General features: G+C 71.9%; 8 protein-coding genes and 1 non-coding gene across 11 annotated transcripts; 3 read left to right on the forward strand and 6 right to left on the reverse strand.

Annotated features, from left to right (window-relative positions):
* Nucleotides 1-114: 114 nt before the first annotated feature.
* WDR83OS (WD repeat domain 83 opposite strand) lies at nucleotides 115-1,823 on the reverse strand. 2 transcript variants are annotated; one of them, XM_075525871.1, is made up of 4 exons: nucleotides 1,727-1,823; nucleotides 1,525-1,630; nucleotides 397-432; nucleotides 115-273 (listed from the first exon to the last, which is right to left on the reverse strand). In XM_075525871.1, the coding sequence occupies exons 1-4, from the start codon at nucleotides 1,759-1,761 to the stop codon at nucleotides 133-135; spliced, it is 318 nt and encodes a 105-aa protein (XP_075381986.1). In that variant the 5' UTR covers nucleotides 1,762-1,823; the 3' UTR covers nucleotides 115-132. The 2 variants fall into 2 exon arrangements, with proteins under 2 accessions (XP_075381986.1, XP_075381987.1); XM_075525872.1 differs by having other exon boundaries at nucleotides 397-494.
* Nucleotides 1,756-3,752, forward strand: WDR83 (WD repeat domain 83). 2 transcript variants are annotated; one of them, XM_075525870.1, is made up of 9 exons: nucleotides 1,758-1,935; nucleotides 2,212-2,332; nucleotides 2,414-2,519; nucleotides 2,605-2,653; nucleotides 2,753-2,879; nucleotides 2,975-3,042; nucleotides 3,130-3,238; nucleotides 3,333-3,447; nucleotides 3,526-3,752. In XM_075525870.1, exons 1-9 carry the CDS (start codon nucleotides 1,833-1,835, stop codon nucleotides 3,676-3,678), a joined length of 951 nt encoding a protein of 316 aa, XP_075381985.1. In that variant the 5' UTR covers nucleotides 1,758-1,832; the 3' UTR covers nucleotides 3,679-3,752. The 2 variants fall into 2 exon arrangements, with proteins under 2 accessions (XP_075381984.1, XP_075381985.1); XM_075525869.1 differs by having other exon boundaries at nucleotides 1,756-1,935; nucleotides 3,143-3,447.
* Nucleotides 3,748-6,649, reverse strand: DHPS (deoxyhypusine synthase). The gene is made up of 9 exons (XM_075525868.1): nucleotides 6,392-6,649; nucleotides 6,031-6,192; nucleotides 5,358-5,479; nucleotides 5,184-5,280; nucleotides 4,984-5,070; nucleotides 4,783-4,888; nucleotides 4,572-4,675; nucleotides 4,317-4,442; nucleotides 3,748-4,221 (listed from the first exon to the last, which is right to left on the reverse strand). The coding sequence occupies exons 1-9, from the start codon at nucleotides 6,590-6,592 to the stop codon at nucleotides 4,126-4,128; spliced, it is 1,101 nt and encodes a 366-aa protein (XP_075381983.1). The 5' UTR covers nucleotides 6,593-6,649; the 3' UTR covers nucleotides 3,748-4,125.
* A 249-nt stretch (nucleotides 6,650-6,898) lies between these two features.
* On the reverse strand, nucleotides 6,899-9,764 carry FBXW9 (F-box and WD repeat domain containing 9). Its single transcript, XM_075525838.1, has 11 exons — nucleotides 9,718-9,764; nucleotides 9,386-9,594; nucleotides 8,827-8,966; nucleotides 8,615-8,743; nucleotides 8,384-8,496; nucleotides 8,221-8,312; nucleotides 7,986-8,134; nucleotides 7,782-7,895; nucleotides 7,592-7,681; nucleotides 7,413-7,478; nucleotides 6,899-7,201 (listed from the first exon to the last, which is right to left on the reverse strand). The coding sequence occupies exons 1-11, from the start codon at nucleotides 9,762-9,764 to the stop codon at nucleotides 7,127-7,129; spliced, it is 1,224 nt and encodes a 407-aa protein (XP_075381953.1). The 3' UTR covers nucleotides 6,899-7,126.
* Nucleotides 9,765-11,054: 1,290 nt separating this feature from the next.
* On the reverse strand, nucleotides 11,055-17,465 carry TNPO2 (transportin 2). Its single transcript, XM_075525879.1, has 24 exons — nucleotides 17,171-17,465; nucleotides 16,845-16,920; nucleotides 16,508-16,657; nucleotides 16,337-16,443; nucleotides 16,137-16,270; nucleotides 15,568-15,649; nucleotides 15,349-15,471; nucleotides 15,146-15,264; nucleotides 15,009-15,069; nucleotides 14,589-14,754; nucleotides 14,295-14,447; nucleotides 13,982-14,207; nucleotides 13,601-13,772; nucleotides 13,282-13,368; nucleotides 13,085-13,192; nucleotides 12,827-12,985; nucleotides 12,660-12,747; nucleotides 12,444-12,542; nucleotides 12,259-12,354; nucleotides 12,076-12,151; nucleotides 11,879-11,978; nucleotides 11,528-11,602; nucleotides 11,301-11,432; nucleotides 11,055-11,199 (listed from the first exon to the last, which is right to left on the reverse strand). Exons 1-23 carry the CDS (start codon nucleotides 17,267-17,269, stop codon nucleotides 11,325-11,327), a joined length of 2,664 nt encoding a protein of 887 aa, XP_075381994.1. The 5' UTR covers nucleotides 17,270-17,465; the 3' UTR covers nucleotides 11,055-11,199; nucleotides 11,301-11,324.
* LOC142421352 (small nucleolar RNA SNORD41) lies at nucleotides 14,822-14,888 on the reverse strand. The gene has a single exon (XR_012778871.1). It is a non-coding gene; the product is annotated as a small nucleolar RNA SNORD41 (small nucleolar RNA).
* Nucleotides 17,466-19,031: 1,566 nt separating the features above from the next.
* TRIR (telomerase RNA component interacting RNase) lies at nucleotides 19,032-20,626 on the reverse strand. Its single transcript, XM_075525885.1, has 3 exons — nucleotides 20,339-20,626; nucleotides 19,545-19,622; nucleotides 19,032-19,445 (listed from the first exon to the last, which is right to left on the reverse strand). The coding sequence occupies exons 1-3, from the start codon at nucleotides 20,576-20,578 to the stop codon at nucleotides 19,338-19,340; spliced, it is 426 nt and encodes a 141-aa protein (XP_075382000.1). The 5' UTR covers nucleotides 20,579-20,626; the 3' UTR covers nucleotides 19,032-19,337.
* Nucleotides 20,627-20,810: 184 nt separating this feature from the next.
* On the forward strand, nucleotides 20,811-23,284 carry GET3 (guided entry of tail-anchored proteins factor 3, ATPase). The gene is made up of 7 exons (XM_075525884.1): nucleotides 20,811-20,990; nucleotides 21,352-21,499; nucleotides 21,570-21,718; nucleotides 21,807-21,957; nucleotides 22,050-22,157; nucleotides 22,459-22,656; nucleotides 22,909-23,284. The coding sequence occupies exons 1-7, from the start codon at nucleotides 20,824-20,826 to the stop codon at nucleotides 23,038-23,040; spliced, it is 1,053 nt and encodes a 350-aa protein (XP_075381999.1). The 5' UTR covers nucleotides 20,811-20,823; the 3' UTR covers nucleotides 23,041-23,284.
* A 1,082-nt stretch (nucleotides 23,285-24,366) lies between these two features.
* Nucleotides 24,367-27,938, forward strand: BEST2 (bestrophin 2). Its single transcript, XM_075525839.1, has 9 exons — nucleotides 24,367-24,559; nucleotides 24,811-24,905; nucleotides 25,144-25,377; nucleotides 25,758-25,912; nucleotides 25,992-26,069; nucleotides 26,572-26,724; nucleotides 26,799-26,879; nucleotides 26,986-27,137; nucleotides 27,620-27,938. The coding sequence occupies exons 1-9, from the start codon at nucleotides 24,408-24,410 to the stop codon at nucleotides 27,936-27,938; spliced, it is 1,419 nt and encodes a 472-aa protein (XP_075381954.1). The 5' UTR covers nucleotides 24,367-24,407.
* Nucleotides 27,939-27,961: the final 23 nt, after the last annotated feature.

The raw sequence follows: 27,961 nt of genomic DNA on the forward strand, positions 1-27,961 counted from the left end.
CTCCCCCAAGCCCGGGGGGGGGGGGTGTCCATCCACCCCATCTGCGCCCTGACGCCGCGGCTCTGAGCAGGGTCCAGCCCACACAGGTACGAACAAGCCACAACGACCACGAGCTCTGCCCCAGCACCCCCTTTATTGTCCCGGCCCCGACACAACCCATTGCCTCCCCCACGGTGAGCGCCCTCCCTGGGGAACGACACCGGCCGTCACCAGGGCGGGGACATGGGCTGGGGGTTCTGCAGGTAGGACATCACCACGGCTGAGATGGAGAGCCTGGAGCGGGGAGAGACACCAGCCCAGCCTTGAGACCCCCACAAAACCGGGACGGTCTCCCCACTGTCCCCTCCGCAGGGGATGCGGCACCCCGGGGCCGGATCCGGAGCCGCTGGCACTCACATGAAGCTGCTCATCATCTGCTTGGTGTCCTCGGAGCTGCGGGAGTTGGCAAAGCTGATGAAGGAGCAGTAGACGGCGATCCAGGCGCACCACTTCAGCTGCGGGCGGAGGGGTATGGTGTGGGGGTCCCCTGGAGACAGCCCCTGTCCCCCTGAATCTACCTGGGGTTGGCCCCTGTCCCCCCAAGCCCTCTAGGGATGGCCCCTGTCCCCCTGAACCCCCATGGGGATGGCCCCTGTCCCCCTAAGCCCTCTGGGGACAGCCCCTGTCCCCCGAACACCCCTGGGGATGGCCCCTGTCCCCCAAAGCCCTCTAGGGATGGTCCCTGTCCCCCCAAGCCCTCTGGGAATGGCTCCTGTCCCCATGACCCCCTGAGAACAGCCCCCCCCCCCCCCAAGCCCTCTGGGAACAGCTCCTGTCCACCTGAACCCCCTCCAGGCATGGCCCCTGTCCCCCTGTCCCCCTAAACCTCTCTGGGGATGGCCCCTGTCCCCCCGAGCCCTGTGGGGATGGCCCCTGTCCCCCTGAACCCCCATGGGGATGGCCCCTGTCCCCCCAAACCCTCTGGGAATGGCTCCTGTCCCCATGACCCCCTGAGAACAGCCCCCCCCCGCCCCCAAGCCCTCTGGGAACAGCTCCTGTCCACCTGAACCCCCTCCAGGCATGGCCCCTGTCCCCCTGTCCCCCTAAACCTCTCTGGGGATGGCCCCTGTCCCCCCGAGCCCTGTGGGGATGGCCCCTGTCCCCCTGAACCCCCATGGGGACGGCCCCTGTCCCCCTAAGCCCTCTGGGGACGGCCCCTGTCCGCCGAACACCCCTGGGGATGGCCCCTGTCCCCCTAAACCGCCCTGGGGATGGCCCCTGTCCCCCCTCAGCCACCCCTGACCCCCCTTGGGGTCAGCCCCCGTCCCCCCTTGGCTCTCGACCACCCCAACAACCCCCCCGGGAATGGTCTCTGTGCCCCCTCGGCCACCCCAGAACCCCCCAGGAACAGCCCTCAGCCCCCAAAATATCACCCCACCGCCCACCCCGGGCCGGTCCCGGTGCCCTCCCGGGCCAGTGCCGGAGCCCCCCCGCCCCGTCCGGTGCAGCTGCCCCCCGGGCTGGGGCCGGGGCCGGGGCCCCCACCTTGAGCATGAGCCCGCACATGCTGAAGACCATCCCCAGCAGGTTCATGTAGTCGGGCGTGGGGTCCTCCAGCGCCGGGTTGGTCTCGGTGGCCGGCGGCTTGTACCTGGGCGAGCGCCGTCAGACGGGCCGGGGCCCCCGTCCCCTCCCGGTACCCTCCCCATCCTCCCCCGGTGCCCTCCCGGTCCCCTCTCGGTCCCACCTGGCCACCCGCGCCGGTCGCCGCGGGTCCGCCATGCCGCCCCGCCACCCGCTTCCGCCGCCGCCGCCGGAAGAGGCCCCGGCCCCGGCCCCGTTCCCGGCCCGCCATGGCCTTCCCGCGGCCGCGGCCCGCCCGTCCCGAGCTGCCGCGGCGGCGGGTGCGGACGCTGGAGTGCGGGCAGGGCGCCGTGCGGGCCGTCCGCTTCAACGGTGGGAGACGGGGCCGGGGGCGCACCGCGGGACCGGGGGAAGGAGATGGGGACCCGGGGCGGGGGGAACGGGGACCCGGGCCCCATCCCGGGGGCACGGGGACCCCAACTCTTTGATCCCATCCCGGGGGAGGAGGCACAGCCCCGGCCCCGGCCCAGGCGGGAGGAAAGGGGACCCGGGCTCGCATCCCCGAGGCGGGGAATCGGGGCCCCCAGCTTCTGGGGAGGGGGTGTCCATTTGGGGCGCTGGGGGGTCACCTCAGCTCCCCCTCCCCAGTGGACGGGAACTACTGCCTGACCTGCGGCAGCGACAAGACCCTGAAGCTCTGGAACCCGCACAAGGGCACGGCGCTGCGCACCTACCAGGGGCACGGCTACGAGGTGCTGGATGCCACCGGGTAAGGGGCGGGGGGCTGCGGGGACCCCCACCCCTCGGGGACCCCCCAGCCCCGCTGACAGGGCGTCCCGGCCCCCCCCAGCTCCTTCGACAACAGCCAGCTCTGCTCCTGCGGCGCCGACAAGACCGTGGTGCTGTGGGACGTGGCCACCGGGCAAGTGGTCCGCAAGTACCGGGGACACGCGGGGGTGAGGACACGGGGGACACCGGGGGGGGGGGGCTCTGGGGGGCCAGGGCTCCCTGCAGGGCGCCGACTCCCTGCTTCTCCCACAGAAGGTGAACTGCGTTCAGTTCAACGAGGAGGCCACCATCATCGTGTCCGGTAAAGGATTGGTCTTGGGGGGCCCTGCCAGCACCAGAGCCCCCCTGACACCCCCTTTTCCCCCCCCGACACCCCCTTTTCCCCCCCACCCCCCACCAGGCTCCATCGACTCCACCGTCCGGTGCTGGGACTGCCGCTCCCGCCGCCCCGACCCCGTCCAGGTCCTGGATGAGGCCAAGGACGGCGTCTCCAGCGTGAAGGTCTCCGACCACGAGATCCTCTCGGGGTGAGGGACGGGGATGTGCTCGGGGGAACAGGGCCAGCGGGGTCCCCAGGATCGGGGCCTGCGAGCCCCCCAGCGCTAACCCCCCCTCTCCGCAGCTCCGTGGACGGTCGCGTCCGGCGCTACGACCTGCGTGCCGGCCAGCTCTACTCCGACTACGTAGGGAGTGAGTGAGGGGGTGCGGGATGCCCGGAGGGGGGGCTCTGCGGTGGGGGGCTCCCCGGGACACCCCCAAACTCCCGTCCCCTTCCAGGCCCCATCACCAGCGTCTGCTTCAGCAAGGACGGGCAGTGCGCCCTGGCCGCCAGCCTCGACTCCACTCTGCGCCTGCTGGACAAGGAGACGGGGGAGCTGCTGGGCGAGTACGAGCCCCCTCCCCGTGGCCCTGTGCCCCCCCGGGGGGGCTGTAGGAGGGGCCCCCGCCTCACCCCGTCCCCCCGGGACTCCCCCCCACAGGTACACGGGCCACCGCAGCACGGCGTACCGGCTGGACTGCGTGCTGAGTGAGCAGGACACCCACGTGGGCAGCGCCTCCGAGGACGGCAACGTCTACTTCTGGGACCTGGTGGAGGTGAGTGGGTGGGTGGGTGGCCAGGCCCCACTTTGGGGGTGCCAGGGGAGCCCCCCCACATCCTCACCCCCCTCGCAGGGCTCGCTGGCGCTCAGCCTGGCCGTGGGCCGCGGCGTGGTGCAGTCCCTCTCCTTCCACCCCACCCTGCCCTGCCTGCTCACCGCCACCGAGGGCCACGTCCAGCTCTGGCGCGAGGACACCTTCCAGCCCGAGGGGGACGCCGCCACGTGACCCAGGTTTCGGGGGGTGCCAGGGCGCCCCTCTGCGCCCCCCGGTAACGACGAATAAACCCACGGTGCAGAGGAGCCGCGGTGCTTTATTGGGAGCGCACGGAGCCACCCGGACCCCCGAGCGGCTCAAATAAATACAAGTGCTGGGGAGGGGGCAACAGGCGGGCGGGGGCGAGGGCAGAGGGAGGGTGACGGGGACACACGCGACAGGCGGACGGTGGCACGGGGGTCCCAGCTCCCCCGCTCCGGGGAATCGCCCCGCTCTCTCCTGCTCTCTCCGCGCTGGCGTCTGGGGCGCGGGGTGCGGAGCCTGGGGGCATTGAGACGGGAGCCCCTGCAGAGGTACTGGGGGCTCAGCACCCCCAAACTGGGCGCTCGGCCCCCCGAGGTGGGGGGCTCCCCCCTCCCGAGGTGGGGGCTCACCCTCCGGGGACACCCTGCCGCCGGCTCAGTCTCCCGGCGTCTCCGAGGGGAAGGCGTCAGCTCTCTGGGCGAACGTCTCCGCCACCAGCAGCGGAAAGACCAGAGAGGCGTCGGCGTAGACCTGGGTGCAGGAGAGGGGGTGAGGGTGGGGGAGCCCCCCCGGGAACCCCAAATCCCCCCCCCCGGGAACCCCAGATCCCCCCCCCCCCGGCCCACCTTGACGGGGGTGGCGTCCATCCGGATCTTGCCCCAGGACACGGCCTCGTCCGGCCGCGCCCCCGAGTCGGAGCCGTCGAACTCCTGCGCCGTGTTGACGTAGACGGAGAAGTCGGCCCCGTTCCTCTGCGGGGCAAGAAGCGGGGTGAGCCCCCCCGTGCCCCCTCCCTGTCCCCTTAGGGTGCCCCACGTCCCCTCCCCGTCCTCCAGGACACGGGGGGGGGGGGGGGGGGGGGGGGGCCGTCCCCCCCTCACCATGAGGTTGGCGTTGGCGATGTGGTGCTTCACCAGCCCCCCGCCCAGGATGATCATCCCCGTCTTCTTGGCGAAGATGGCCTGGGTGTTAATGAGGCGCAGGTCTGCAGGCAGAGACGGCCGTCAGGGGACCCCGGCGTCCGGGGGGGACCCCAGTGTCCGGGGGGGGGCACCCCAGCGTCCCGAGGGGACCCCCCAGGGACCCGCTCACCCTCCACGATGTCCAGCACCAGCCCCGGGCGCTTGTAGGAGTGGAAGAAGATCATGTCCCCCAGGGAGCCGTCAGTCAGCGCCGGGCTCAGCACCGGGATGTTGTTCTGGAAAGGGGACGCGGCGCCGGGCGATGAGGAGCGGTGACACCGCCGGGACGGAGCGGTGACGCCCGCGGTGACCGTCCCCCGTCCCCACCTACCTTCTGCGCCCAGTAGCAGACCGACTCGGGGTTGTCGATCTCCTTGCCCAGCCGCGCGATCATCCTGGAGGGGGTCCACCTCGCGCCCTGCCGGACCGCCACGCTCAGGACCCCCAGCCGGGGAGGACCCAGGCGTCCGGGCCCCCCGCGCCCACCCCCAGCCGGGGAGGACCCAGGCGTCCGGGCCGGCCACCCCCCACCTGCGTTTCCTGCTCGTCCACCATCCGCTCCAGGATGGGCATCAGCCAGTCCTCGAACTTGCAGTAGTTGTCGTTGGGCACCAGCAGGTTCCCGATCCTGGGGAGGAGGGGACGGGCTCAGCCGGGGAGGGGAGGGGACCCCAGTGCCGGGGAGGGGACCCCGGTGCCCCGTACCTGTTGATGCCGCTCTGGCGCAGGTCCCGGCCCCGCAGGCTGAAGTCCCCGATGTAGGTGGGCGCCAGGCACTTGATGAGATCCTCCTCCACGCCCCCCGCCGTGGTCACCAGCACGTCCACCTGCCCCGGGCGGAGACGGCGTCAGGACCTTGGGGACCCCCGGGACAACCCCAGGGACAAGGAGGGGACACCTCGGGGACAGGGCTGAGCCCCCAGGAACTTCCAGGACACCCCGGAGAGCAAACTGGGAACGCTGGGACCCAGAGGTCCTGAGGGACCTCTTGGGGACAGAGCTGGCACCTCGTGGACACCAGATGGACAGGGCTGGGACCTCCGGGACATCCCAGGGACCACGCTGGGACCTGGGGGACAGCCCGGGGACAGAGTGGGGCCTCCCGGGGACCTCAGGGACCAAGCTGGGAACCCCCCGGATCCCAGAGGGACCTGAGGAACAGCGTGGGGACAAGGCTGGGGACCTCAGGGACACCCCAGGGAGCGGCGCATCCCCCGGGAACCCTACAGGGACCTCAGGGACAGGGCGGGGACCGCCCAGGGGACTCCCCAAGGGCCCGAGAGCTCCCCCGGGGACTCTGCCGACGGACCCGGGGCGGGTGGGACCCCAGACCCTTCCTCCGCGCGAAGCCGCGGGTGCCCGCCCGCTCCCCCCGCACCATGTTGCGCTGCACCAGGAAGCGGATGGTCTCCCGCACGCCGGAGCTGATGAGGTTGGAGGTGAAGCCCAGGAAGATGGTGCAGCCCGAGGGCGGCCGCGGCCCGCCCAGCCCGGCCCGGGCCCGCTCCTCCTCGTTCAGCGGCTCCAGCTTCGCCGCGATCTGCGGACGCGGGGCGGGTCAGGACCGGCTCCGGCCGCGCCCGGGGGCCCCCCCCCTCCCGCCGCCCGGGGGCCCCCCCCCCGACCCCGGCGTCCCCCCCCTCCCGCCGCCCGGCGGCCCCCCCCCCCCCCCGACCCCGGCGTCCCCCCCCTCCCGCCGCCCGGCGGCCCCCCCCCCCCCCCGACCCCGGCGTCCCCACCATCCGGTGGATCTCGGCGACGGCCTGGGCGAAGCTGGTGGCCTGGAAGCCGGTGGTGCGGAAGGAGCGGAGCAGCGCGGCGTGGTCCAGGCCATCGGCGAAGTCGTACCCGCGCACCGGGAGGCTCTCGGCCGGGAGGGGCCCGCTCGGCTTCAGCACGGCCCGCAGGACCTCGGCGGGCGCCTGTCCCGGCGCCGCCATGGGGCTCCGGCCGCCTCACTCGGTCGCGCCGCCGCTGCGCGCCGCCATCTTGCCCCGCCCCCCAGCGCCGCCATCTTGCTCCGCCCCGCCGCCGAGCCGAGCGCGGCTCGCTCTGCCGTACGGCTGCGCGCCGCCATCTTGAAGGCGGGACGGTGGCCGCGGTGGGGCAAGAGACGCCCGGAAGCGAAATGACTCGGCTCGGGGGATGGCGCCGGACCCCGGAACCTCCGTCCCCTGCAGCGCCCCAAAACCGCCCAGCTTCGCCCCAAAACCACGGGTACCCCCGCGGGGAGACGCAACCTCCACTCCAGTCGAATCCTTTTAATACCCACGCACAGGCGGCAGCTCCCAGCCCCACCGAGGGCGCAGGGCTGGGCCCGTCTCCTCCACGTCGGGGGGTGCAGAGGGGTCCCCGCACTCGGCGGGAGCCCGCTGGGAGGGGGAGCAGGGACAGACCCCCCTGGCGACGGGGACCCCCCCGGCCCCGGCAGCCCCCCCTTCCCGGCAGCGCAAGCACGGGGCCGCGGCAACGAATCAGGTCCGGAGCCTCCACACCTCGACCGAGAGGCCTCCGGAGGCGGCTGCCACCACGTCGCCCTCCACGCTGATCTGGGGGGGACGAGAGGGGCGTCAGGGGGGTGGGGGGCACCTCTGGGGCGGGGGGCCTGCCGGGGGGACAGCCCCTGCCCCACAGGGACACCCCTCCATCCTGGGGAGCCCCCGGTGCAAAGACCGGCACGGCAGATGCGGTGCTGGGGCTGAGGTGGGGGAAGCCAAGGCGTGCGCACACGCGCGTGCGAGGGGCCAAGCACCGCCTTACCCCGTTGAGCACGTCGTCGTGCGTCCAGGAGCAGATGGTGCGGGGAGGGTCTGTAGGGACGTGTATCTGCAAGAGAGCGAAAGCCGTTCGCAGCCCTCTGGCCCCCCAGTGGGGTCAGAAGGCCCCCCCCAGCCCGGTGTGGGGCCCCCCCCCCGGCCCGGTGACGGAGAGACCCTCACCCGCAGCGTCCTGTCGGTGGATGTGGTGTAGAGGGACCCCAGCGAGTGCCAGAGCCCCGTGATCTGCAGCCGGTGCCCCACGTCGAAGTACTGCGAGAGGGAGACACAAAAACACCCTGTGAGGCATCGGGGGGCACCCGGCCCCCCACCCCACCCCCCCCCCGCACCCCCAACCCCTCGGGGTCCCTACCCGGGCGGGCTGGAAGCTGCCAGCGCTGTTCCCAAAGACGTACACCCGGCCCTGGTTGTCCCCAGCCCAGAGCTGCGTCCCCCGGTACGACATGGAGAGCAGGTAGTTTTCCAGCTGCGGGGGAGAAAGGCGTTGGGCTGCAGGGGACGGAGCCCCCAGCCCCAGCCTGGCCCTCCTGCGGTTCTGGGGGGCAGCAGGACCCACCTGCAGCCGCTGGAGGACCCCATCGGCACGGCGGTCGAAGACGACGAGGGTCCGGTCCTCGCTGCCTGACACGATGAGCCGGTCGTCGGCCGCCAGGGACAGGACGGCACTGGCATGGGGCTTGTAGCTGCGCACCAGGGCCTGGCCGGCTGCCGGAGTAAGGAGGTTGAGCCGGGGGCCCCCTCAGCACCCCCCCCCTTCCCCGCCGGGGTCCCCTACCCCAGGCAGGACTGACCTCGCGGGTCGTAGACCGTCACTGTCTTGTCGTAAGTCCCGGTGACGAGGACGTCGGGGCGGTAGGAGAGGCACAGCACAGCCGCCTTCTCCCTGGGGGCGAGGGGAGGGTTGGGCTCAACCGGACACCCCGGGACCCCCCCAGCCCCCCCCCCGGGTGTTACCTGATCTCCCCAAACTGCTGCCCCTCGGCCTCCAGGTCCCACAGCTTCACCGTGCTGTCCCAGGAGCCGGAGCACACCTTGTTGTCTCGAGACGCCAAACACCAGACCCAGCCCTGCGAGGGAGAGCCCAAACCCACGACCGGTCCCTAAACCGCTCCGGGACCCCCCCAGCAGCTCCCCAAGGCGGGGAACCGAGGCGTGAGGGGGGGGGATAACGGCTGTTCCCCCCACCTTGTGCGTCCCGTTGCGCTCGGTGCCCAGCGCCTTCACCAGCACCTTGCCGGGGGCCCGGCCCAGCTGCCGCAGGTCCCACAGGTTGACGTTGCGGTCGCGGGCACCCGAAACGCAGAGGGTCCCTCCCTGCCAAGCAGGAGGGGGTGGGAGTGAGGCGGGGAACCCCCCCCAGAACCGGGGGACCCCCCCCGGCCCGAGCACATCCCCACCTGCAGCAGGAGGACGGAATCGACGGAGGCGAAGTGTCCCTCGTCCAGGGAGAAGTGCTCCATGGGGGCCCCGCCGCCCCCCCAGCGCTGCAGGTGCTCCTCCAGGTCCACGCAGGCGGCCGACCAGTCGAACCCCTCCTCTGTGGGGAAACGGGGGTGTCGGGGGGGGCCCCAAACTGATGGGGGGATCTGGGGAACCGGGGGGCGTCCCCCACCCACCCCCTTCGCCCCATGCAGCGCCCTGGAGCCACCCTGGGGTCGGCAGAGTGGGGGAAATGGGGCATTGGGGGGGGTTGCGCCCCACTGTGGGGAAAGGGGGGGTCAGGGAGCGTCCCCAGTCTGTCACCGGGACACGGGGGGCAGAGGGGGTCCCCAGCTCCCCACAGTCGCCCTCCACGGTGCCCCGCAGCCCCCTCGGGGTCGGCGGAGCTGGGAAGATGCGGTGTTGGGGAGGTCCCCGACCCGCCACGGGGAAACGCTTTGGGGTCCCCGACCCGCCACGGGGAACCAGAGTGTCAGGAGTCGTCCCCCCCCTCCATCCCCCCCCCCCCCGACCCACCTTCCAGGACGGGGAAGGGGCCGCGGGCGCTGCGCTGCAGACGGAGCCGCCAGGCCACGGCGTCCCGGGCCACCTCCCGCAGGGCCCGGCAGACGCGGGGCAGGACCCCCCGCACCTCCCGCGCCCCCAGGTACCCGCAGATCTGCAGCAGCAGCTCCAGCGGCAGCGCCAGCAGCCCCCCCCCCGCCCCCCCCGCCCACCGGCGGCCGCTTCAGCCCCGGGGGGGGGGCGCGGGGGGAGCGCGGGGGGGCTGGGCCCCGGCGGCGGGGGCGGCGGCGGGGGGCGGCGGGCGGCCTGGGGGGGTCCCCGGGCCCCGCAGTCGGGTCACGTACTCCTGCGCCTGCCGGTCGGGGTCGTCGGGCGCGGGGGCCCCCTCCATGGCTGGGGGCAGGGTATCAGCTCCTCCCGCAGCCCCGGAGCGGGGACCCCCCCTCCCCCCCCAGCGGGACCCTCAGCCACGGTTACAGCCCCCCCCCCCCCCCCCCGGCCCGTAACACCGGGAGTCGCCCCAAACCGGGACCCCCCGACAGCGGGATGGCCCAAAGCCCTGGCACCGGGACCGCCCCCCCTCCAGCCGCGGTATCGGGACCCGCCCCCCCTTCAGGGACGCCCCCACAATGGGATACCCCAACACCCAGACACACCCTGAGCTCCCGGTACCGGGGACCTCCCTCCCCCCAACCCCCCCTCCCCCGGTACCGAGACCCCCCCGGCACCTCCTCAAAGCCCCCGAAGCCCCTCCCCCTCTCCGTGACCGCCCCGCCCCGTTTGGGGTTTCCCCGACCCCCCCCGGTACCGGGGCGCGGCCCGGCCCGGCCCCGCCGCGTCCCGTCGCCACGGCCACGGGAGGATCCGTTTCCGGCGCGCGGCTGCACCGCCCCCACGTGACCCGCGCATCGCCCAATGAGAGTGAGAGGCGCGTCGCGACGTCATCCAGCGGCGCCGGAAGGAAGCCACGTGGGGCAGCCGAGCCACCGGGAGGGGCCGCAGCCACCGACCCCCCCCCCCCCCCCCCATCCCCCTCCCCGGCGGGAACAAACGGCACCGAGGCGGCGGACGGTCAACAACGGACTCTCTTTGCCGAGCAGGAACGAGGGGGCACGGCACAACCGGGCCCGCCGCCCCCCGCCCCCCCCCCGGACGCAGCCCCCCGCCCCCCTCCCCCCCGCCGCAGCCGGTCCCTGCGGGGCGTCGTCCCCCTCCCCCCCCCCCCGCCCTGTAAACGGTAAAAAACGGAACGAAAGGGGAAAAAAACACAAGAAACGTGGCACCGACTCGCTCACGACAAAGCACAACGGCGGCGGCTCGGCCCCCCCGGCCCCCCGCCCCCCCCCGGGGCCCCCCCGCGCCCCCCCCCCGGCCGGGGCTGCTCTATAGGTTGCTATAGGTTTATCTCCATAAACGTGTGCATGGGTAGGGGGTGGGGGGCACCATGCGGAGGGGGAAGGGAACATCCTAGAGCGGAAGGGGTGGGGGGGCCACCCCCCCCCACGGCCACCCCGTTTTTGGACCCTTGTGCCCCGAGTTTTGCTCCCCGACCCCCCCCGGGTTTTGGGGTGCCCCCGCCACGGGTCCATCCCTCCCCTGCGGCCACCGTGGACCCCCCCCCACCCCCAGTCCCACCCCTTCTGCCCCCCCGGGGGTGAAACCGATCTCAGGGCCCCCACCCCGGGGCGGCTGGGGACGGGGTGGGGGCGGGGGGCGCCGCGCCCTGGCCCCCCCCACGAGGCTCCTCCCGCCCCCCCGAACCCCCCCGGGCACGGCACGGGGTCGCCCGCTCACGGCCGCCGTCCCGACGGCCTCCTGGCGCCGACCTGCGGGAGAGGTGAGAGCGCTCAGGGGGGGTCTGTCCGTCTGGGAGGGGGGGTGTGTGTGTGTGTCTGTCTTTTTGGGGGTGCTACCCCCCTCCCCAGACCTGGTTCCGGTGCCTCCGCCTGGCCTAGACCCCATAAAACGCCGCCAGCCGGTCCTTGAGCAGGGGTGGGAACTGCTCCGAAAACTGCTGCCAGTTCTCCTCGCCCACCTGGTCCTTGAAGCCGTGAAGGATCTGGGGGGCGGGGGGGGGTTAATAATGAGGGGGGGGCACTGCTGAACCCCCCCCCGGCGTGGGGGGTCCCCAATTACCCCCTTTTCCCCGCTGACCTTATAGAACATGTCCCGCAGGTCGTCCTTGGGGCTCACCCAGGACGCGACGGCGTCGCAGAAGAAGATGAAGTCCTGGGGGGGGTGGGGTGTGTGGGGGTGGAAAATGGGGGGGGGGGGTGACAAGAGGACAAAATGGGGGGGGTGATGGGGAGAGGGAACCCCCCCATTTTGGATAGAGCCTGGCTGCAGCTGAGTCACCCCCCAAAATCTCCAGCTTGGGGGGCTGGTGGTTGCCCCTGAGCCCCCTGGACTGCTCCCCCCGCGGCTCAGGGGCAACCACCAGCCCCCCCCCCCCGTGGCTTAAGGGCAGCCCCCACCCCCCCAAAACTGCGGGGTGCCCCCCCATACCTGCACAACCCCTCCGGGGTTCACCCCAATCATCACACAGATGCCACGGAAAGCTGAGTCCTTCTCTTCGTTGTCCCGGATGTTACGGAGCGACGTGCACCTTAAAGGGGGGGGAAATTGGGGTTCAGTGCCCCCCACCCCTGCCAGGGTGGTGCGGGGGACCCCCAAAACAGCCCCCCCGCTCCCCCCAAACTCACCAGGGCCGGATAAATTGCTGCAGCATGGGGGCCACCTCCTGCGGGCAGACGAAGCCCAGGCGCCCGATGGTGATGGCTGCGGGCAGAAGGGAAGGGGTTTGGGGGGGCACGGTGGGGGGGTCCCCCACAGCAAACATCCTCCCACCCCCCCAACTGGGGGTCCCACTGTGCCCCCGGCCTCACCCGTGTTCTCCAGGAGGGTTTTGGGGGTGTTGGGGCGGTTGATGATCTCCACCAGGTTGTTCAGGACCATCTGGACGTAGGGCTGCATCTCCGCCCCTGGCAGGAGGGGACGGGGAGGGGGTTGTCAGGGTGGGGAGGGCTCGGCTGAGCTCCTGGGGGGCCGTGGGAGGGCACGAGGCACTCACCCATCTGCATGCAGATCTCCCCGATGGCCCAGGTCGCGTTGTTGCAGACGGAGATGAACTCGGGGTTGAGGTTGGTGCCCAGGATGGGCATGAACTCGGCTGGGGGGAGGCAGGGTCAGCAGCAGGGCCCCCCCCCCTGCCCCCAGCACATCCTTTCGGGGTCCCCCTGCTTTGCTCCCCGCCCCCCAAGGGGACCCCCGCGGCCCCGGCACCCACCGATGCAGGGCTTGACGTGTACGAAGCAGGCCTTGGTGAGGTCGCCCAGGAGGGCGAAGGAGCTCTGCCGCACCTCAGGCATGGTGTCCTGCGGGGAGCGGGCAGGGGGTGAGCCTGGGGGGGTCCCGGCGGCCCCCGGGCTGGGGTTAGGGGGGGGTCCCGGGCACCTGCATGCACTGGAAGAGCAGCGTCATGATGTTGCTGCGAGCCACCAGCTGCTCCACGTGGCAGCCGAGACCCTCGGCCAAACCGCTCAGCAGATCCAGGGCCACGATCATGAAGTCCTTGTCGGGGGCCTCGTACTGCTCGGGGTGCTGGTTGTACATCTACGGGGAGGGGGGGGGGGGGCCGCGGTCACCCCACAGCGGGTCACACCCCCCCGTGGGTCACCCCCCGGTGCCCGGGGAAGGGGGGCCGCGGCTCACCATGGCCTGAGCCAGCGTCTTCTGGACCAGGGTGACGCAGCGCTGATAGACGGGCTCGCAGTAGGGCAGGAACCCGCTCTGCAAGGCGGTGGCCACCGAGGAGAGGCACTGCGGGCAGGGGGGAGAGCGAGGGGAGTGGGAGGGGGCCGAGGGGACGGAGCCCCCCCCACCGCCACCCTCTGCGCCCCACGGCTCACCTCCAGCAGCGGGAAGAGGTCCTTGTCCTCGTCCTTCAGCTCATTCCACTTCTGGATGAGCGGAGGCATCAGCTTCTGGATGTACTCCTGCACCCCGGGGAGAGACGCCGTCACGGGAGGGGGCTCAGGGAGGGGGACGTGGGGGGCGCGGGGCCGCTCCCCTCAGCCCGGGGACCATCAGACCAGAGAGATCCACACCGGGGGTTCGGGATTCGAATGTCTGTTGTCACTTGTCATCACCGGTCCCGGGCTGGGGCACGGGGAGGGACGCACCGGGGTGCCGCGGGGACCCCTGGGAGAGGGACACCCCACGTCGTACCGGCTGGTTGAGGTGGTGCCCCACGGAGTCGGCGAGGGTCCCGATGGCGTCGTAGAGGATCAGCAGGTTCTTGTGCTGGTACTTGCCGAAGGCGAAGACCAGCGTGTCCAGGATGAAGCTGAGGTACGGCACCAGCTCCGTGCAGGCCTCCTCCTCCAGCGTGGCGAAGGCGCTGGGCGGGGGAGAAGGGGTGAGCGGCCCGCCCGGGGCCAGGGCTGAGCCCCCCACACGGCCCCGCTCTGGGTCAGACAGTACGAATACGCCATCATCACAGCGACTCAACTCGTCAGGTTCCTCATCCCGCCCAGAGAAGGGCTCGGATCCGGTGGATCCTGCCCCAAAAACGCCACGGGCGGCCTCAAATCGGCCCCCGGCCCTTACCTGCACGCCGCCTCCTGCACCCGCTTGTTGCTGTCGAGGATGCGCTTGAGCAGCTCGGTCATGAGGGGCTTGAGGTACATGTCGGGGGGCTGGCTGACCACCCAGTGGGCGTAGCGGCTCAGAGTCCAGCAGGCGATGGAGCGCACCAGCGCCTTCTTGTCCGACAGGCATTGGATGAGGTGGGGGATCAGCTCCGGCAGGTAGGGCACCATGCCCTGCATGCAGCCTGGGGGGCACAGGGAGGCTCAGAGACCCCCAGCTCCGGCACGGCGGTGGCTCGGGGATAGCCCGCGGCAGGCGGCGTGGCACCCACCTTCCGCGATGGCCCCCAGAACGAGGATGCCCGACTCCTTGATGACCCACTCGGGGTGGAAGAGGAGCTCCTTGAGCAGCGGGAGGAGGTGGGGGAGCAGCTCTTCCCGGAAGACGTTGGCCAGGACGTCCAGCGCAGCCGCCGAGCACTTCCCTGCGGGGCAGGCAAGAGGGGACGGGGTTAATCCCTCCCGGGCGGGCACCGTCTCACCTCGGGGTTTAATTAACCCCCAGACCCCCAGGGATCACTGCAGGACCCCCCACCCGGGCCCAGGACCCCCCCACGAGCCCATACTCAGGTTCCAGTCTGAGAGCGTGTCATCGTCATCCTCGTCCTCCGCGTCATCGGGGTCCTGCGGCCGCTCCTCCTCGTGCTGCAGGGTCACCGTGCGGGACTTGTGGAAGCGGGGCTTGATGTCCTGCTCGCTGTCAGGAATGGCCTCATCCTCCTCCACGTCCCCCTGCGGGGACAGGGGATGTCACGTCACGGGGACCCCCAACCGCCCGTCCCAGGGACCCCCGGCCCCCACGGATCAGACAGTACGAACACAACAGCCATCACCGGCATCAGCTCTGAATCTGTCATCATGTCCAGGAGGTCTCGGGGCAGCTCCCGCCTTGCCCCAGTCCCTCCAGTTTAACCAGTAGCAGCCCCACAGAGCCGGAGGAGGGACAGGGAGCCGAACACGCTCACGTTGTCACCCCGACATCGTACCTTGAGCAGGATGATGTCGATCTCTGAGTACTTCATGCCGTTCACCAGGATGGGGATGAGCCTGTGGGGGGCAAAGGGGGGAACTGAGGGGCTGGGGGGGGCCTGGGGGGTGGGAGGGGGCCGTCCCGAGCACTCACTGCACCAGGTGGGAGGTCAGCACCTCCTTGCAGATGGGCTGCTCGGCCAGCGTCAGCCAGAACTCGCAGGCCTCCAGCGCCACGTTCTCATCGCTGTCCTGCGTCCGCTGCAGCATGTACTGCGGGGGCGGGGGGGGTGCATCAGCCCCCCAACCCACCCACCCGGGGGTCCCGTGGACACCTGCCTGTCCTCCCCATCTCACCTGGATGATGCTGTGCATGTGGGGGATGAGGCGGTCGATGCGGACCTCCAGCAGCATCACCAGCGCACGGCACACGTTCTTCCGCACCTCGGGGTCCTCGTCCACCGCCAGAGCGAAGAGATGCTGGGGGGACACACACACGGGAGCCCGCTCACCCTCAACCGCCCTCAGGGCTGCTCTGGGGGGGCTCCGGGGGGTTCCCCCCACCCGGCTGCTCACCTCGATGAAGGTGTCGATGTTCTCCATCAGCGCCTGAGCCCGGTCCATGATGAACTGGTTGACGCAGGCGATGGCGTGGGACCTGGGGGGAGACAGACGGTGGCAGGGGGTCCGGCAGGCTCGTTAGCTAACGATGCGGAGACGGGAGGGGGAGGGGGGGGGACAGCCCAGCCACCCGCCCCTCCCGGACCCCACAGCGCTGAATTGACTTGTGAGGGGGGACACACACAGGGTCCCCTTGGGATGATTTGGGGACACGGGGACGGGCCGAGCTGGAGCTGCCCAGTCTGGGGGAGCCCAAATCCCCGCACCACCCCAACGGGGGCACAGACGGAGCCGGACCACCCACCGGGGGGAAGGACGGGGACAAGGGGACCCCGAGGAAAACCACAACCAGTGGCAGGGGGCACAGAAACAGCTCATTCCCACCCCATCTCGTCAAACGGCCACGTGACGGCTCTGGGCACGGCCCCCCAACATTCCCACCCCGGCTGGGCCCCCCGACCTCTCCACACCCGACCGTGGGGCCGCAGGGGGACAAGCGCGTCCCCCCCAAAGCGCACCCGTACCTGATCTTGGGGCTGCAGTGCTTGAAGAACTGGAGGAACTTGGGGATCATGACGTTGAGGGGCCGGTTGAGCGCGTCGCTGTCCAGGAGCTCGGAGGAGTCCTCGCAGATCTTCTGCAGGGCCCCGAACGCCCCCTGCGCGCCAGAGGGGTGTCAGCGCCGGCCGCCGCCCCCCCGGCCCCCCCGGCCGGCCCCCCGCACCTCGCACGTGTTGTAGTCCTCCGAGTTGAGCAGGTTGCAGAGCTGAGGCAGCAGCTCCGGCCACATCTGCAGCTCCCCCTTGGAGGCGATGGTGGTGATGAGGATGCCTGCGGGGGGGTCGTTAGCGCGGGGGGGCCGGGGGTCCCCGCGGGGGCCCCCGCCCCATCTCACCGATGGTGGCCCGGATGAGGGAGGACGCGTCCCCGATGTTGTTGAGACACTCCTGCTTGATGAACTCGGCCACGGGCTGGGGGAAGCTCTGGTAGTGCGCCTTGACGTTGTTCTTCAGGATCAGGCCGCTGAGCGACCGCGTCGGCTCATCTGCGGGGGCACAAATCGTTAATGGGGGGGGGGGGGCCGCAACGCACATCCCCTCCACTTCCACCTCCCCGAGCCCGAAACGGGCGGGCTCAGCTCCTGCATCCGCCTCTGCCACCCCCCAAACGCCTCTGCCACCCCCCTGGGACCCAGGGGACCCCGAACCGCCCCCGGCCGCAGAGCGACCCACCTTCGGACTTGAGCCGCGTCAGCACGAAGATCAGGTAGTTGTTGAAGTCGGGGAATTGGTTCAGCTGCTTCAGCTTCTGCCCCAGGCGGTTAAGGACGGGGACGCTGTCCCGCATTAACGTGGCCGAACACCCCCCCCCCCCCGCCCCGTTCCCCAGGTTCAGCCCCTCCAGAGCTCCAGCCGGCCCCGTCTCCCACGGCTGCTGACCCCCTCAACGGAGGGAAATCCCCAATTCCCCTTTCCCCGGCTCCAACGGCCACGGGTGCTTCTGTCGTCGCCCCCCGCCCCGCGCCCCCCCGGGGTCCTGGCCCCCCGCCTCAGGATACGTCCTGCACAACGCGCTGCGTGGCCGTGTTGGGGGACTGCGAGTCCTTCAGCAGCTGCAGGACTTGCTGCAGGCCCTGCTCGTCCGGCTGCCAGTCCATGGCGGCTGGGGGGCCCCGGGGGGCGCGGGGGTCAGCGGCCGGGGGGCGCGGGGGGTGCAGACCCCGGATCCCTGCGGGGGCAGGCGGGAAGCGGGATGGGGATCTACCGGTAGCGCCGGCCGCAAGCAGGAGCCGCGGGGGGACACGGAGGGGACGCCCCCGGGATGAGCACGACTCCCGGGGGGGGCGAGGGATGGCGGGGGCCCCCCCACTGCGGCCGGGTGCGCGGCGGGGCCCTTCCACGCGGCAGCCGGGGGCGGGGGGAGGACGGCGGCGGGGACGCGCCGCGCACGTGGGGACGGGGATGTCCCGTTAAAGGGGAGGGGTGGTGCCCAGATACCCCCCCACTCCCCCCCCCCAGGCTATAAACGCCCCCGGCCGTGCCAGCAGCCCCTCCCCAGCGTGCCCCCCCCCCCCCGCCCCCCCGTTTGCCCCGCAGCTTCCCCCGCCCCCCGGTTTGATCGTCTCGCCCCCGCCGCCCCCCCCGCTATCAGCACCCCTACCCCGCGACACGGCCCCTTTCCCGCCGCCCCCCCCCCCCCCCGGAACCCCCAATTACCCCCCCGGCCTCCTTCACCCCCCCTCAGCGCCCCCTCAGCCCGGTCCCGGCGGGGCCTCCCCCGCCCGCCAGGCCCCGCGCCGCTTCCCCGCCGCCCCCGCGCTCCCGCCGGGCCGGTACCTGCCGGGGGAGTCCCGGGGCTCGGGGCTCGGGGGTGGGGTGGGGGCGGCCGGGGCGGGGGGGGCGGGAATCGGGGCGGCCTCGCGCAGCCGCGGGGCACCGGCGCTGCCCGGAGGGAGCGAGCGCGGCACGCGGGCGCTGACCCCCGCCGGCCACCGTCCGCCCCGCCGCGGGCACCACGTGAGTGCGCGGGAAGGACGGCGCCCGTCACGTGGGCCGGAGGCGGAGCCACGTGGGGAAGGGGCGGGGCGGCTGCGCGCATGCGCGGAGTCCCCCCAGTGCCGGACCACATCTCCCAGCACACCCCGCGGCAGGGGCCGTACCACTGCCGGGAGGGGTGGGGGTGAGGCCTCCCCCGCGCAGGCCCGGCCCGGGGAGCGGCGGACACGGCCGGCGGCGGCCTCCCCCCGCCCAGCACCGGGTGAGCGGCGCCGGCCGCGGCCCGACAGGTCCGGGGGGAGGAAATGGAGTGGACTGGGGGGACTAGGAGCACTGGGAGGGGGGATCAGGGTGTGCTGGGGGGACTGGGAAGGGGAACGCGGGTGCACTGGGAACAGTGGGTGGAGGAATTGGGGTGATCACAGTGCACGGGGGGAACTGGGAGCAACTGGGGGGAACTGGGAGCAACTGGGACCACAGACCTGCCCGTGTCCTCTGCTGGAGTTTGCCCCAGGAGGGCCCGGCCCTGCCCGCACCCCTCCTGCCCCCAGGGCCCCCCCAGTGGGGTGCAGACTGCACGTGTCGTCCCCCCCCGCCGAGGCACAGCCACCTCCCGCCCCAGTTTTAATGGGGGAAAAAAACCCAAAATTGGTGAAAGTTCGGTGCAGGGGAGGGGGGAAGGCAATAAATAAAGGGTTGAAGGCTGGAAGACTCAGAGTCCCTCGGTGTTGGGGGGGAGGGGGGGCTGTACCCCCCCAGCGGGTGACAGCGTGGGGCGGGCTGCGTCACCCCACCGCAGCGGTGACACAGGGGGTGCCGGCGTCTCGCCCCCAAACACCAGGAGACCCCCAAACCCGCGAGACCAGGGTAACGCCTGGGGGGGGCCGCCCCCTCCCCAAAAACACCCACAAGTCGCTCGGCGGCTCCGAAATCTCCGAGGTCTTTAATGCTGCGACAGCGGCCCCTCCGCTCCTGCCTCTCCCCTCCCCGTTTCTCCGCTTTCTACCCCAAAACCGTCCCCCCCCGGGCCGGGCGGGGGGAGGAGCGGCGGCGGGTCCCAGCGGGCGGCAGCGGCGGCAGTTTGCCGGCCGGCGTAAAGTCCTGGTTGCCGGCAGGGCGGGAGCGGCGGCCCCAGGCGCGCAATCGGTATTTATAGATATAAAAGGGGCGGGGCCGGCGCCTCCCCCGCCCTTAAATAAGTATATACAGGGGCGAGTCCGGGCGCGGGCGCTATTTCACCAGGGGCCGGGTTTTGTCGTCGTCACTGCACTGGTGCGCCTTGTACTTTTTCACCTCCGCCATGTATTTGGCCCAGGCGTCGCCTTTACTCGTCAACACCTACAAAAAAACCGAGGGGAAACGAGGTCGGTGAGCGCGGCACGCCCCGGCAGCACTGCGTTTCCCCCCGGGAGGGGTCGGGGGTCCGGGGACACCCACCTCCTCGTCCGTCTTTTGCTTCTTGGCCACCACTCCCGTCTTCAGGGCCAGCTTGTTCCCCCCTCGCCGCCTGCCCACCTGGGGGAAGGGACAGAACTGCCACCGTTACACGCGCCGCGGGGACAGCGCCGCCCCCTGCACAACGGAACAGGAGGGACGTCCGTCAGACCCCGGCCGGCAGCCGTCCGTCCGTCCGTCCGCAGCGGGCGACACCGTGGGGACCCCGCTCCTGCCCGGGGGGGGGCCGGTGGCCGCTGCCGTCCCCGAGGGCAGGGGTGACGTCCCTCAGGGAACAGCGGTGCCGGAGCAGCCGGAGCCGCCTCCGTTCCCCCCAGGAATGGAGAATTTTGGTGCTGCTTGATGCGGTTTAACAAGAGACAGAAAAAAAAAAAAAAAAAAAAAGGCAGCGCGGCAGGGAGCCCCGAGCAGCCCCCAGGACCGCTCCACAGAGCGCCAGCACCGCCCCCGGGACGTGCCCCCCAGCTCGACGACCGCAGGCCCCCGCGGAGCTCCAGGGCCCCAGTGCCGCCAGCCCCGGCCCAGCTCCCGGGACGCACCACCGGCAAAACCGGGGCCTGCGTGCGCGCCTGGGGAAACGGCTCGCGTGGGGAAGCTCTCCCCGCAGCAGGCAGCCGCTGCCGGGGGGGAAGCCGCTGCCGCCGCCGCCGCCGCCACCCCCGGAGCCAGCCCGAGGACGCCGCTACCCCCGGGAACCCTCAGCCGGGGCCTCGCAGCGGGCGGGCAGGCCGGGCAGCAGCGGGGGCGGGAGGAGGCCGCGGGCCCCGCGTCCTTACGAAGCTGAGGGCGCCGCCGCTCCTCTTCGAGCCGTCGGACGGGCGGTGCGGGCCAGGCCCGGCGCCGCCGGGGGCCTCCGCGGCCGCCGCTGCCGCCGCCTCGCGCTCCCGCTGCTGCTCCGCCTCCATCTTCCGCTTGAAGAGCTCCAGGAAGCTGCCGTCGTTGGCGAAGACGTTCACGCCGCCGCCAGGCCCGGGCGGCGGCGACGGGGCCTCCCCCTCTTCGCCGTGCGCCTCCATCTTGTCCGCCGTGAACGCCGCGCCGCGGGGGACGCCGGGAAGCGCGCGGCGCCGGTGGATGACGTCAGCGCGACGGCCGTCGGGGCGGTGTTGCCGGGCAACGCGCGGGGCGCTCTCCGTGCTGTCCCGTCCCCCGCCGGATCGCCAGGCGCGACGGCCAATCGGTCGCGGGGGGCGGGACAGCGCGGCTCGGCGACGGCCAATCAGGGCGCGGGCGGGCCGGCGGCGCGGCGGCGCGGGGGAAGATGGCGGCGGCGGCGGCGGCGGGCGGGTGGGGGCCGGAGGCGGAGGAGTTCGAGGACGCGCCCGACGTGGAGCCGCTGGAGCCGACGCTGGCGAACATCATCGAACAGCGGAGCCTCAAGTGGATCTTCGTGGGCGGGAAGGGCGGCGTGGGCAAGACCACCTGCAGGTGCGGCGGGGCCGGGCCGGGCCCGCGGGGGATCGGGTCCCCGGGAGGGATCGGGTCCCCGGGGGAGGCACTGGGCCAGGCCGCCCTGGGGCGGGGGAACCGGACCGTGCCACCGGCGGGGGAACCGGCCCGGACCACCGGGCAGGGGCGGACCCGACCGGACCACCCCGGGGGGGAGCCGGGCTGGAGCCCCTCGGGGTGAAGGGATGGGGCTGGATCTCCTCGTGGAGAAGGCAGACCCGGCCCCCCCGTGGGGCCACCCCATCGCGAGGGGCCGTGGGCGGCAGCTCCCTACCCACGGAGGCCACCGGGACCCCGGCCGGCTGCAGCCCCCCCCCCGCCGTCACCGCTGTCCCCCCAGCTGCAGCCTGGCCGTGCAGCTCTCGAAGGTGCGGGAGAGCGTCCTCATCATCTCCACCGACCCTGCGCACAACATCTCCGACGCGTTCGACCAGAAGTTCTCCAAGGTCCCCACCAAAGTCAAGGGCTACGACAACCTCTTCGCCATGGTGAGTCTGGGATGGACCCTGGAGCCCAGCCCCCCCTCCCCGGCCCCTCTCACCCTCCGAACCCCGGCAGGAGATCGACCCCAGCCTGGGGGTGGCGGAGCTGCCCGACGAGTTCTTCGAGGAGGACAACATGCTGAGCATGGGCAAGAAGATGATGCAGGAGGCCATGAGCGCCTTCCCCGGCATCGACGAGGCCATGAGCTACGCTGAGGTGATGAGGTGAGCGGGGCTCTACGGGGCCGGGGGGGCCCACTGGGCGCCGAGCCACGGGCTTGTGGCCCCGCTGACCCGCCTGCTGGCCCCGCAGGCTGGTGAAGGGCATGAATTTCTCGGTGGTGGTCTTCGACACGGCACCCACCGGCCACACGCTGCGGCTGCTCAATTTCCCCACCATCGTGGAGCGGGGCCTGGGCCGCCTCATGCAGATCAAGAACCAGATCAGCCCCTTCATCTCCCAGGTGAGGACAGGGGCTGCGGGGACGGGACCCCCGCGGGGCGGGGACAGCGTGTGTGGCCTCGGGGGGTCAGATCTCACCGCCGCCTCCCCCAGATGTGCAACATGCTGGGGCTGGGGGACATGAACGCCGACCAGCTGGCCTCCAAGCTGGAGGAGACGCTGCCCGTCATCCGCTCCGTCAGCGAGCAGTTCAAGGACCCGGTAAGGCCACCGGCGGGGCAGGGGGCTCCTCTGGGGGGCACGGGGACGCCGGGAGAGGGACGGGGATGCCAAGGAGGGGAGCGGGGACGCCGGGAGGGGGACCGGGACGTGGCCGAGCCGGTCCGTGTACATTCCTGCGGGGAGTTCGCCGCCGCGGGGCTGGGCCGGGCCGGGCCGCCTCTGGGGCCTCCGTGCCGGGCAGCTGGGCCCGCGGCGGGGATGCTGAGCGTGGCGCAGCCGTGCCGCTGAGCGCGGCGTCACGGCGTCACGCTGAGCGCGGTGCGGGGGCCGGGGGCGGCAGGAGCAGACGACGTTCATCTGCGTCTGCATCGCCGAGTTCCTCTCGCTCTACGAGACCGAGCGGCTGATCCAGGAGCTGGCCAAGTGCCGCATCGACACCCACAACATCGTGGTGAACCAGCTCGTCTTCCCCGACCCCCAGCGGCCCTGCAAGATGTGCGAGGCCCGCCACAAGATCCAGGCCAAGTACCTCGACCAGGTACGGCTGGGGTGCGGGGGTCGGGGGGGGGCCGAGTTTGGGGAGCCTGGGTGGGGTCAAGGGGAGCGTTAGCATTTGGGGAGCCCGGGCGCCTGGGACCCTGCCCGGCTCTGGGAGGGGAGGGGGTCTTGGGGGGCTGGAATTTGGGGAGCCTGGATGCCCGGCACCCTCCCCGAGGCCGTGGGGGGGTTGCTGTGGGGGTTGGGGGGCCCAGACGCCTGGGTCCCTGCCCCCACCCCGCTCTCCCCGCAGATGGAGGACCTGTACGAGGATTTCCACATCGTGAAGCTGCCGCTGCTGCCCCACGAGGTGCGGGGGGCTGACAAAGTGAACACCTTCTCCTCCCTCCTGCTGGACCCCTACCAGCCCCCCAGCCCCAAATAGCACCCCCCCCACGCCCCCCAGGGGGGGGCAGCCGGTATTTATTCCCCCCCCAGGAGGGGCAGGACGGCTCTGCCCACCCCCCCGCACGCAGCCCCCACCTCCAGGCTGCGGCCAACCAGCACCGCGGCCACCCCGGGGCTGCTCTGTCCCCCCTCCCTCCCCGTCCCGTTCCCCCCCCAGGCTGGGGGGGCAGAGACGGGACCCCCCAGGGGACCTTGTGTAAATAATAAATTTGGGAAGCGGAGAGGCGGCTCTTGGGTGTTTGCGGGGGGGCAACAGACGCCTGGGTTCGCTGCGTGGCACTTGGAAGGGGGGGGCCCGGACACTTGGGTCCCCTGGGGGCCGCGGGGCTTGGCCTGGCACCGGGGGTGACGTCAGCGCCGGTTGGCGCGGGGCCCGGGCGGGACGCAGGGACCCTCATTAGCGCTCGGGGCGGATTAACGGGGCACGGGGAGGGGGAGGGGGGAGCCGAGTGCTGGGGTTCCCGGGGGGAGGGGGGGCCGCAGCAGGGGAGGGGGGGGTCTGGGCACCTGGGGGGTGGTGGGGCCGCAGTAGCCGGGCTCCGGCCTTCCGGGGGGGGGCCGTGTGGCCGTGGCCCCCCCACCCCTCACGGGCCCGGCCCCGTGTCCCACGTCCCGCTGCGATCTGTCCCCGCGACCCCGCTGCTGGCGCGAGGCTGCGGGGCCGGAGCCAGCCCCGCCCGGGGGGACCCGGGCGTTCGGGCCACCAACACCCCCCCGCCCCCAACCCTGCCTCAGTTTCCCCCCGGGGAGGGGGGTGGTCTCAGGACCTGCCAGACTGGAGCGGCCGCTCCCCTGGGGGTTGCAGGGGAAGGACCCAGGCGTCCGCCCCCCGCCACCCCCAGGGGACCCGGGCGTGTCCCCCCCCAGCCCCGGGGCAGGGCCAGCCCCAGGACGGTATTTAGGGCCCCGGGACGGTGACGGTGGCCCCAGACTGGCGGTGGCCACCCCACGCTCGGGTCTCCCGCAGGTGAGGTGGGGGGGGATAGGGGGGACTGGGGGCGAGGGGGTCTCTGCCCAGCCCGAGGGGGTGGCGGTGCCCTGTGGGGTGTCCCCAGGGGTACCCAGGGTGTTGGTGTCCCCAGGGTATCGGTTCAGCGACCCCCAGGGTGCCCCCAGGGTTTTGATGTCCCCAGAGTCGCGTTTCGCTGTCCCCAGGGGGTCCCCAGGCTGTGCTGGGTGTCCCCAGGGGGTCCCCAGGGTGCGGGTGCCCCTCGGTATCAGTTCAGTGATTCCCCCCCCAGCTATCCCCCCCCCCCCAGGGTCCGGGTGTCGCCAGGGTCCTGTTTTGCCGTCCCCAGGGTTTTGCTGTCCCCCGGGCGCTGCCTGGGTGTCCCCGCGGCCGCGATGACGGTGACGTACACCTCGCGGGTGGCCACCGCTCGCTTTGGGGGCTTCTCGCAGCTGCTGCTGCTCTGGCGCGGGAGCATCTACAAGCTGCTGTACCGGGAGCTGCTGCTCTTCCTCGCCGCCTACCTGGGGCTCAGCCTGGCCTACCGGTGCGGGGCGGGGGCACGGGGACAGGGGGGGACACGCGGGGGGACACGGCGCGCATGGGGACACGTAGGGGTGCGTAGGAATGGGGTTATATGGGGACAGACAGGGCGCGGGGGTTCACGGGGATGGGGACACGCAGGGTGCCCAGGGACACGGAGGGGACACGGGGGGACACACACACGTGGCCGGAGGGAGTGACCGGGAGGGTGACGTCCCCGTCCCCGTCCCCCCGCCACGTGTGTGTCCCCCCCAGGTTCCTGCTGTCGGAGGCGCAGAAGAGGCTCTTCGAGAAGCTGGTGCTCTACTGCGACAAGTCAGCCAACCTCATCCCCGTCTCCTTCGTCCTCGGTGAGCCCCCCAGTCCCCCTCCCAGTGTCCCCAGCTCCCCCCAGTGCCTTCTCCCAGTGCTCCCAGTGTCCCCAATACCTCCTTCCAGTGCTGGAGCCCCCCTGGCTCCCCCAGCCGTGTCCCCTCCCAGTGTTCCCAGTGTCGCCAACTTCCCCCAGCGCCTCCTTCCAGTGCTCCCACTGTCCCCAGTGTCCCCAGCTCCCCCTCCCAGCGCTCCCAGTGCATCCCAGTCCTGCAGGTTTCTACGTGGCACTGGTGCTGGAGCGCTGGTGGGGGCAGTTCCGCACCGTCCCAGCGCCGGATGGGCTGATGGTGGCCGTGGCGGGCAACGTCCATGGGGCCGACGCGCGGGGCCGCATCATGCGCCGCACCCTGATGCGCTACAGCAGCCTGGCCGCGCTGCTGGTGCTGCGCGCCGTCAGCACCGCTGTCTACAAGCGCTTTCCCACCATCGACCACCTCGTCGAGGCCGGTGCGTCCCTGCTGTGACATCATCGGAGGGGCTGACGTCAGCACAGGGGCAGTAACGGGCCGGTGGGACCTGCGGGAGGGTGGCGGGGAGGTGGGGACGCCCTAGGGATGGCATCATGGCAGTGATGTCACCGTGGGGCACCACACTGGGGATGGGAATGGCATCATGGCAGTGGTGTCACTGTGGGGATGGTGATGTCATCACGGGGGGGCAGCGATGTCATCATGGGGACATCACGGGGCCGGGCATCAGGTTCCCCTAACTGTGCTGTGACATCAGTGGGGCACCCTGATGTCACTGGGTGTCAGTGCTGCTGGGCGGTGACATCACAGGACAGGGGGTGACGTCACGGGGGGCAGATGGTGACGCTGGCCCCGCAGGGTTCCTGACGCGGGAGGAGCGGCGGCGGCTGGAGGGGCTGCGCTCGCCCTACAACAAGTTCTGGGTGCCCTGCGCCTGGTTCGGGGCGCTGGCAGGGCAGGCGCGGCGGGAGGGGCGCGTGCGCGACGACTGCGCCCTCAAGCTCCTCATGGAGGTACCCCCACCCCCCCCCCCGCCGGCTCCCCCTAGGCCCCCCCCCCGGGCCCCCCCAACCCTCCCGTGCCCCCCCCCAGGAGCTGAACCGCTTTCGGGGCCACTGCAGCCTCCTCTTCCACTACGACTGGATCAGCGTCCCACTGGTGTACACCCAGGTGGGCACTGGGAGCACTGGGAAGGGGGGGATGGCAGGAATGGGGACACGGGCGGGGGGGACGACAGAGGGGGCTGGATGGGGATGGAGGGACATGAGGGGACATGAAGGGACACAGAGGGACATGGACAGGGATGGGGGGACATGGAGAGACAGGGACAGGGATGGAGGAATGTGAAGGGACATGAAGGGACACAGACAGGGATGGAGGGACGTGGAGGGGGCCTGGATGGGGATGGAGGGACATAAGGGGACACGAAGGGACACAGGGGGACACGGACGGGGATGGGGGGACGCAGAGAGGACCCAAGAGGGACATGGAGGGACACAGACAGGGATGGAGGGACGTGAAGGGATGTGGTGGGGGAACGTGGGAGGGACACAGATGAGGATAGAGGGACACGGGGGTACACTGACAGAGGTGGAGGGACACGGGGACACAGACGGGGACGTAAGGACACGGGGGGACACGTGGGTGGTGGGTGACCGTGCCCCCGCCGCAGGTGGTGACCATCGCCGTCTACACCTTCTTCGTCACCTGCCTGATCGGGCGGCAGTTCCTGGACCCAGCCCAGGGCTACGCGGGGCACGAGCTGGACCTGGGGGTCCCCGTCTTCACCCTTCTCCAGTTCTTCTTCTATGTGGGGTGGCTCAAGGTGGGTGGGGGAGACGGGGGGGCCCCGGGGGGGGGACATGCGGCAGCCCCGGGGACACGGTGGCCCCACTGCAGGTGGCTGAACAGCTCATCAACCCCTTCGGGGAGGACGACGACGACTTCGAGACCAACACGCTCATCGACCGCAACTTCCAGGTACCCCCATCCCGCTCCCGTGGGGCACCCGGGGGGTGACGGGGGACGCAGGCGTCCGGGAGGGGACGCAGGCATCCGGGAGGGGACGCAGGCGTCGGGCCCGCAGGTGTCGATGCTGGCCGTGGACGAGCTGTACGGGGAGGTGCCGGCGCTGGAGCGGGACCGGTACTGGGACACCGCCAGCCCCCGGGCACCCTACACGGCCGCGGCCGCCCCGCTGCGCCAGCCCGCCTTCCGCGGCTCTGCCTTCGACGTGGCGTGAGTGGGGACAGGACCCCCTGCCCTGGGACCCCCAACCCCCCAGGACCTCCCGCCTCAGATCCTACAGCCCCCCAACCCCACTGGGAGGGGCCCAGGGGTGCCCCAAAACACCAGACTGCTCTAGGGACCCCCAAACTGCCCTCTGGACCCCCTCCAGCCGCCCCAAGACCTCCCCAGTGTCCCCCAAACTGGCCCAGAGACACCCCCCCCCCCCAAAACCCAGAACTGCCCAGGGACCCCCAACTGCCCTCCAGGGACCTCTACTCCCCTCAGGGACCCCAAAACGCCCCCAGGGACCCCAAAACGCCCCCAGGGACCCCATGGCCCAGCCTAGGACAGCCCCCAAAGCTAGTCCTGGGGGCTAGGGAGGAGGCTGGGGCTGTCCCTGACATCTGGGGGGGTGACCCCAGGTGCCCAGGGGGGGTTTTGGGGTGACCCCAATGTCTGGGGGGGGTTGGGGTGACCTCGGCGTCCCACAGGCTGGGCAAGGAGGAGATGCAGTTCCAGCCACTGGAGGACATTGGGGAGACCCTGGGGGACACCCTCGAGCCCCCCCCCCGGCCCGCCCTGGGCGCCTTCACCCGACGCTTCTCCCTGCTCCGCCGTAAGAACAGCGCGGGTTCCGACGGGGGTCTCGGCCCCGAGCCCCCCCCGGGGGCCCCTCCCGCGCCTGCCGCCCCGGGGGACGGGGACAGCCTCGGGGGGGACACAGCCGTCCTCCTGGGGGAGGCCCCGGGGGGGGGCAGCGGCCCCCACGACCACTGGCTCCTGCACCCCAGCATCGATGATGTGGTTTAAGGGGGGGGAACCCCAAAACATGC

The sequence above is a fragment of the Mycteria americana genome, chromosome 28 (assembly GCF_035582795.1).
Source record: "Mycteria americana isolate JAX WOST 10 ecotype Jacksonville Zoo and Gardens chromosome 28, USCA_MyAme_1.0, whole genome shotgun sequence".
Classification (NCBI taxonomy): Eukaryota; Metazoa; Chordata; class Aves; order Ciconiiformes; family Ciconiidae; genus Mycteria; species Mycteria americana.

What these genes read in the sequence shown, in the direction of transcription:
- GET3 (XM_075525884.1), top strand. Translation starts at nt 20,824, where the DNA reads ATGGCGGCGGCGGCGGCGGCGGGCGGGTGGGGGCCGGAGGCGGAGGAG. An exon ending in AGCTACGCTGAGGTGATGAG is followed by an intron (nt 21,719 to 21,806) that starts GTGAGCGGGGCT and finishes CTGGCCCCGCAG; the next exon opens with GCTGGTGAAGGGCATGAATT. An exon ending in GCGAGCAGTTCAAGGACCCG is followed by an intron (nt 22,158 to 22,458) that starts GTAAGGCCACCG and finishes CGGGGGCGGCAG; the next exon opens with GAGCAGACGACGTTCATCTG.
- TNPO2 (XM_075525879.1), bottom strand. Translation starts at nt 17,269, where the DNA reads ATGGACTGGCAGCCGGACGAGCAGGGCCTGCAGCAAGTCCTGCAGCTG. An exon ending in CGCAGCGCGTTGTGCAGGAC is followed by an intron (nt 16,921 to 17,170) that starts GTATCCTGAGGC and finishes CGCCTGGGGCAG; the next exon opens with AAGCTGAAGCAGCTGAACCA. An exon ending in TCTGGGGGCCATCGCGGAAG is followed by an intron (nt 14,208 to 14,294) that starts GTGGGTGCCACG and finishes TGTGCCCCCCAG; the next exon opens with GCTGCATGCAGGGCATGGTG.
- WDR83 (XM_075525869.1), top strand. Translation starts at nt 1,833, where the DNA reads ATGGCCTTCCCGCGGCCGCGGCCCGCCCGTCCCGAGCTGCCGCGGCGG. An exon ending in GACCACGAGATCCTCTCGGG is followed by an intron (nt 2,880 to 2,974) that starts GTGAGGGACGGG and finishes CCCTCTCCGCAG; the next exon opens with CTCCGTGGACGGTCGCGTCC. An exon ending in CTACTCCGACTACGTAGGGA is followed by an intron (nt 3,043 to 3,142) that starts GTGAGTGAGGGG and finishes CCCCATCACCAG; the next exon opens with CGTCTGCTTCAGCAAGGACG.
- WDR83OS (XM_075525871.1), bottom strand. Translation starts at nt 1,761, where the DNA reads ATGGCGGACCCGCGGCGACCGGCGCGGGTGGCCAG. An exon ending in CGACCGGCGCGGGTGGCCAG is followed by an intron (nt 1,631 to 1,726) that starts GTGGGACCGAGA and finishes GCGCTCGCCCAG; the next exon opens with GTACAAGCCGCCGGCCACCG. An exon ending in CAGATGATGAGCAGCTTCAT is followed by an intron (nt 274 to 396) that starts GTGAGTGCCAGC and finishes TCCCCGCTCCAG; the next exon opens with GCTCTCCATCTCAGCCGTGG.
- BEST2 (XM_075525839.1), top strand. Translation starts at nt 24,408, where the DNA reads ATGACGGTGACGTACACCTCGCGGGTGGCCACCGCTCGCTTTGGGGGC. An exon ending in CGACCACCTCGTCGAGGCCG is followed by an intron (nt 25,378 to 25,757) that starts GTGCGTCCCTGC and finishes CTGGCCCCGCAG; the next exon opens with GGTTCCTGACGCGGGAGGAG. An exon ending in GGCTCTGCCTTCGACGTGGC is followed by an intron (nt 27,138 to 27,619) that starts GTGAGTGGGGAC and finishes GGCGTCCCACAG; the next exon opens with GCTGGGCAAGGAGGAGATGC.
- TRIR (XM_075525885.1), bottom strand. Translation starts at nt 20,578, where the DNA reads ATGGAGGCGCACGGCGAAGAGGGGGAGGCCCCGTCGCCGCCGCCCGGG. An exon ending in GCGGCGGCGCCCTCAGCTTC is followed by an intron (nt 19,623 to 20,338) that starts GTAAGGACGCGG and finishes CCCTTCCCCCAG; the next exon opens with GTGGGCAGGCGGCGAGGGGG. An exon ending in AGCAAAAGACGGACGAGGAG is followed by an intron (nt 19,446 to 19,544) that starts GTGGGTGTCCCC and finishes GTTTTTTTGTAG; the next exon opens with GTGTTGACGAGTAAAGGCGA.
- FBXW9 (XM_075525838.1), bottom strand. Translation starts at nt 9,764, where the DNA reads ATGGAGGGGGCCCCCGCGCCCGACGACCCCGACCGGCAGGCGCAGGA. An exon ending in CCCGACCGGCAGGCGCAGGA is followed by an intron (nt 9,595 to 9,717) that starts GTACGTGACCCG and finishes CCGGGGCTGAAG; the next exon opens with CGGCCGCCGGTGGGCGGGGG. An exon ending in AGCGCAACGGGACGCACAAG is followed by an intron (nt 8,497 to 8,614) that starts GTGGGGGGAACA and finishes TCTCCCTCGCAG; the next exon opens with GGCTGGGTCTGGTGTTTGGC.
- DHPS (XM_075525868.1), bottom strand. Translation starts at nt 6,592, where the DNA reads ATGGCGGCGCCGGGACAGGCGCCCGCCGAGGTCCTGCGGGCCGTGCTG. An exon ending in TGGACGAGCAGGAAACGCAG is followed by an intron (nt 5,071 to 5,183) that starts GTGGGGGGTGGC and finishes GCGGTCCGGCAG; the next exon opens with GGCGCGAGGTGGACCCCCTC. An exon ending in TGGACGCCACCCCCGTCAAG is followed by an intron (nt 4,222 to 4,316) that starts GTGGGCCGGGGG and finishes TCCTGCACCCAG; the next exon opens with GTCTACGCCGACGCCTCTCT.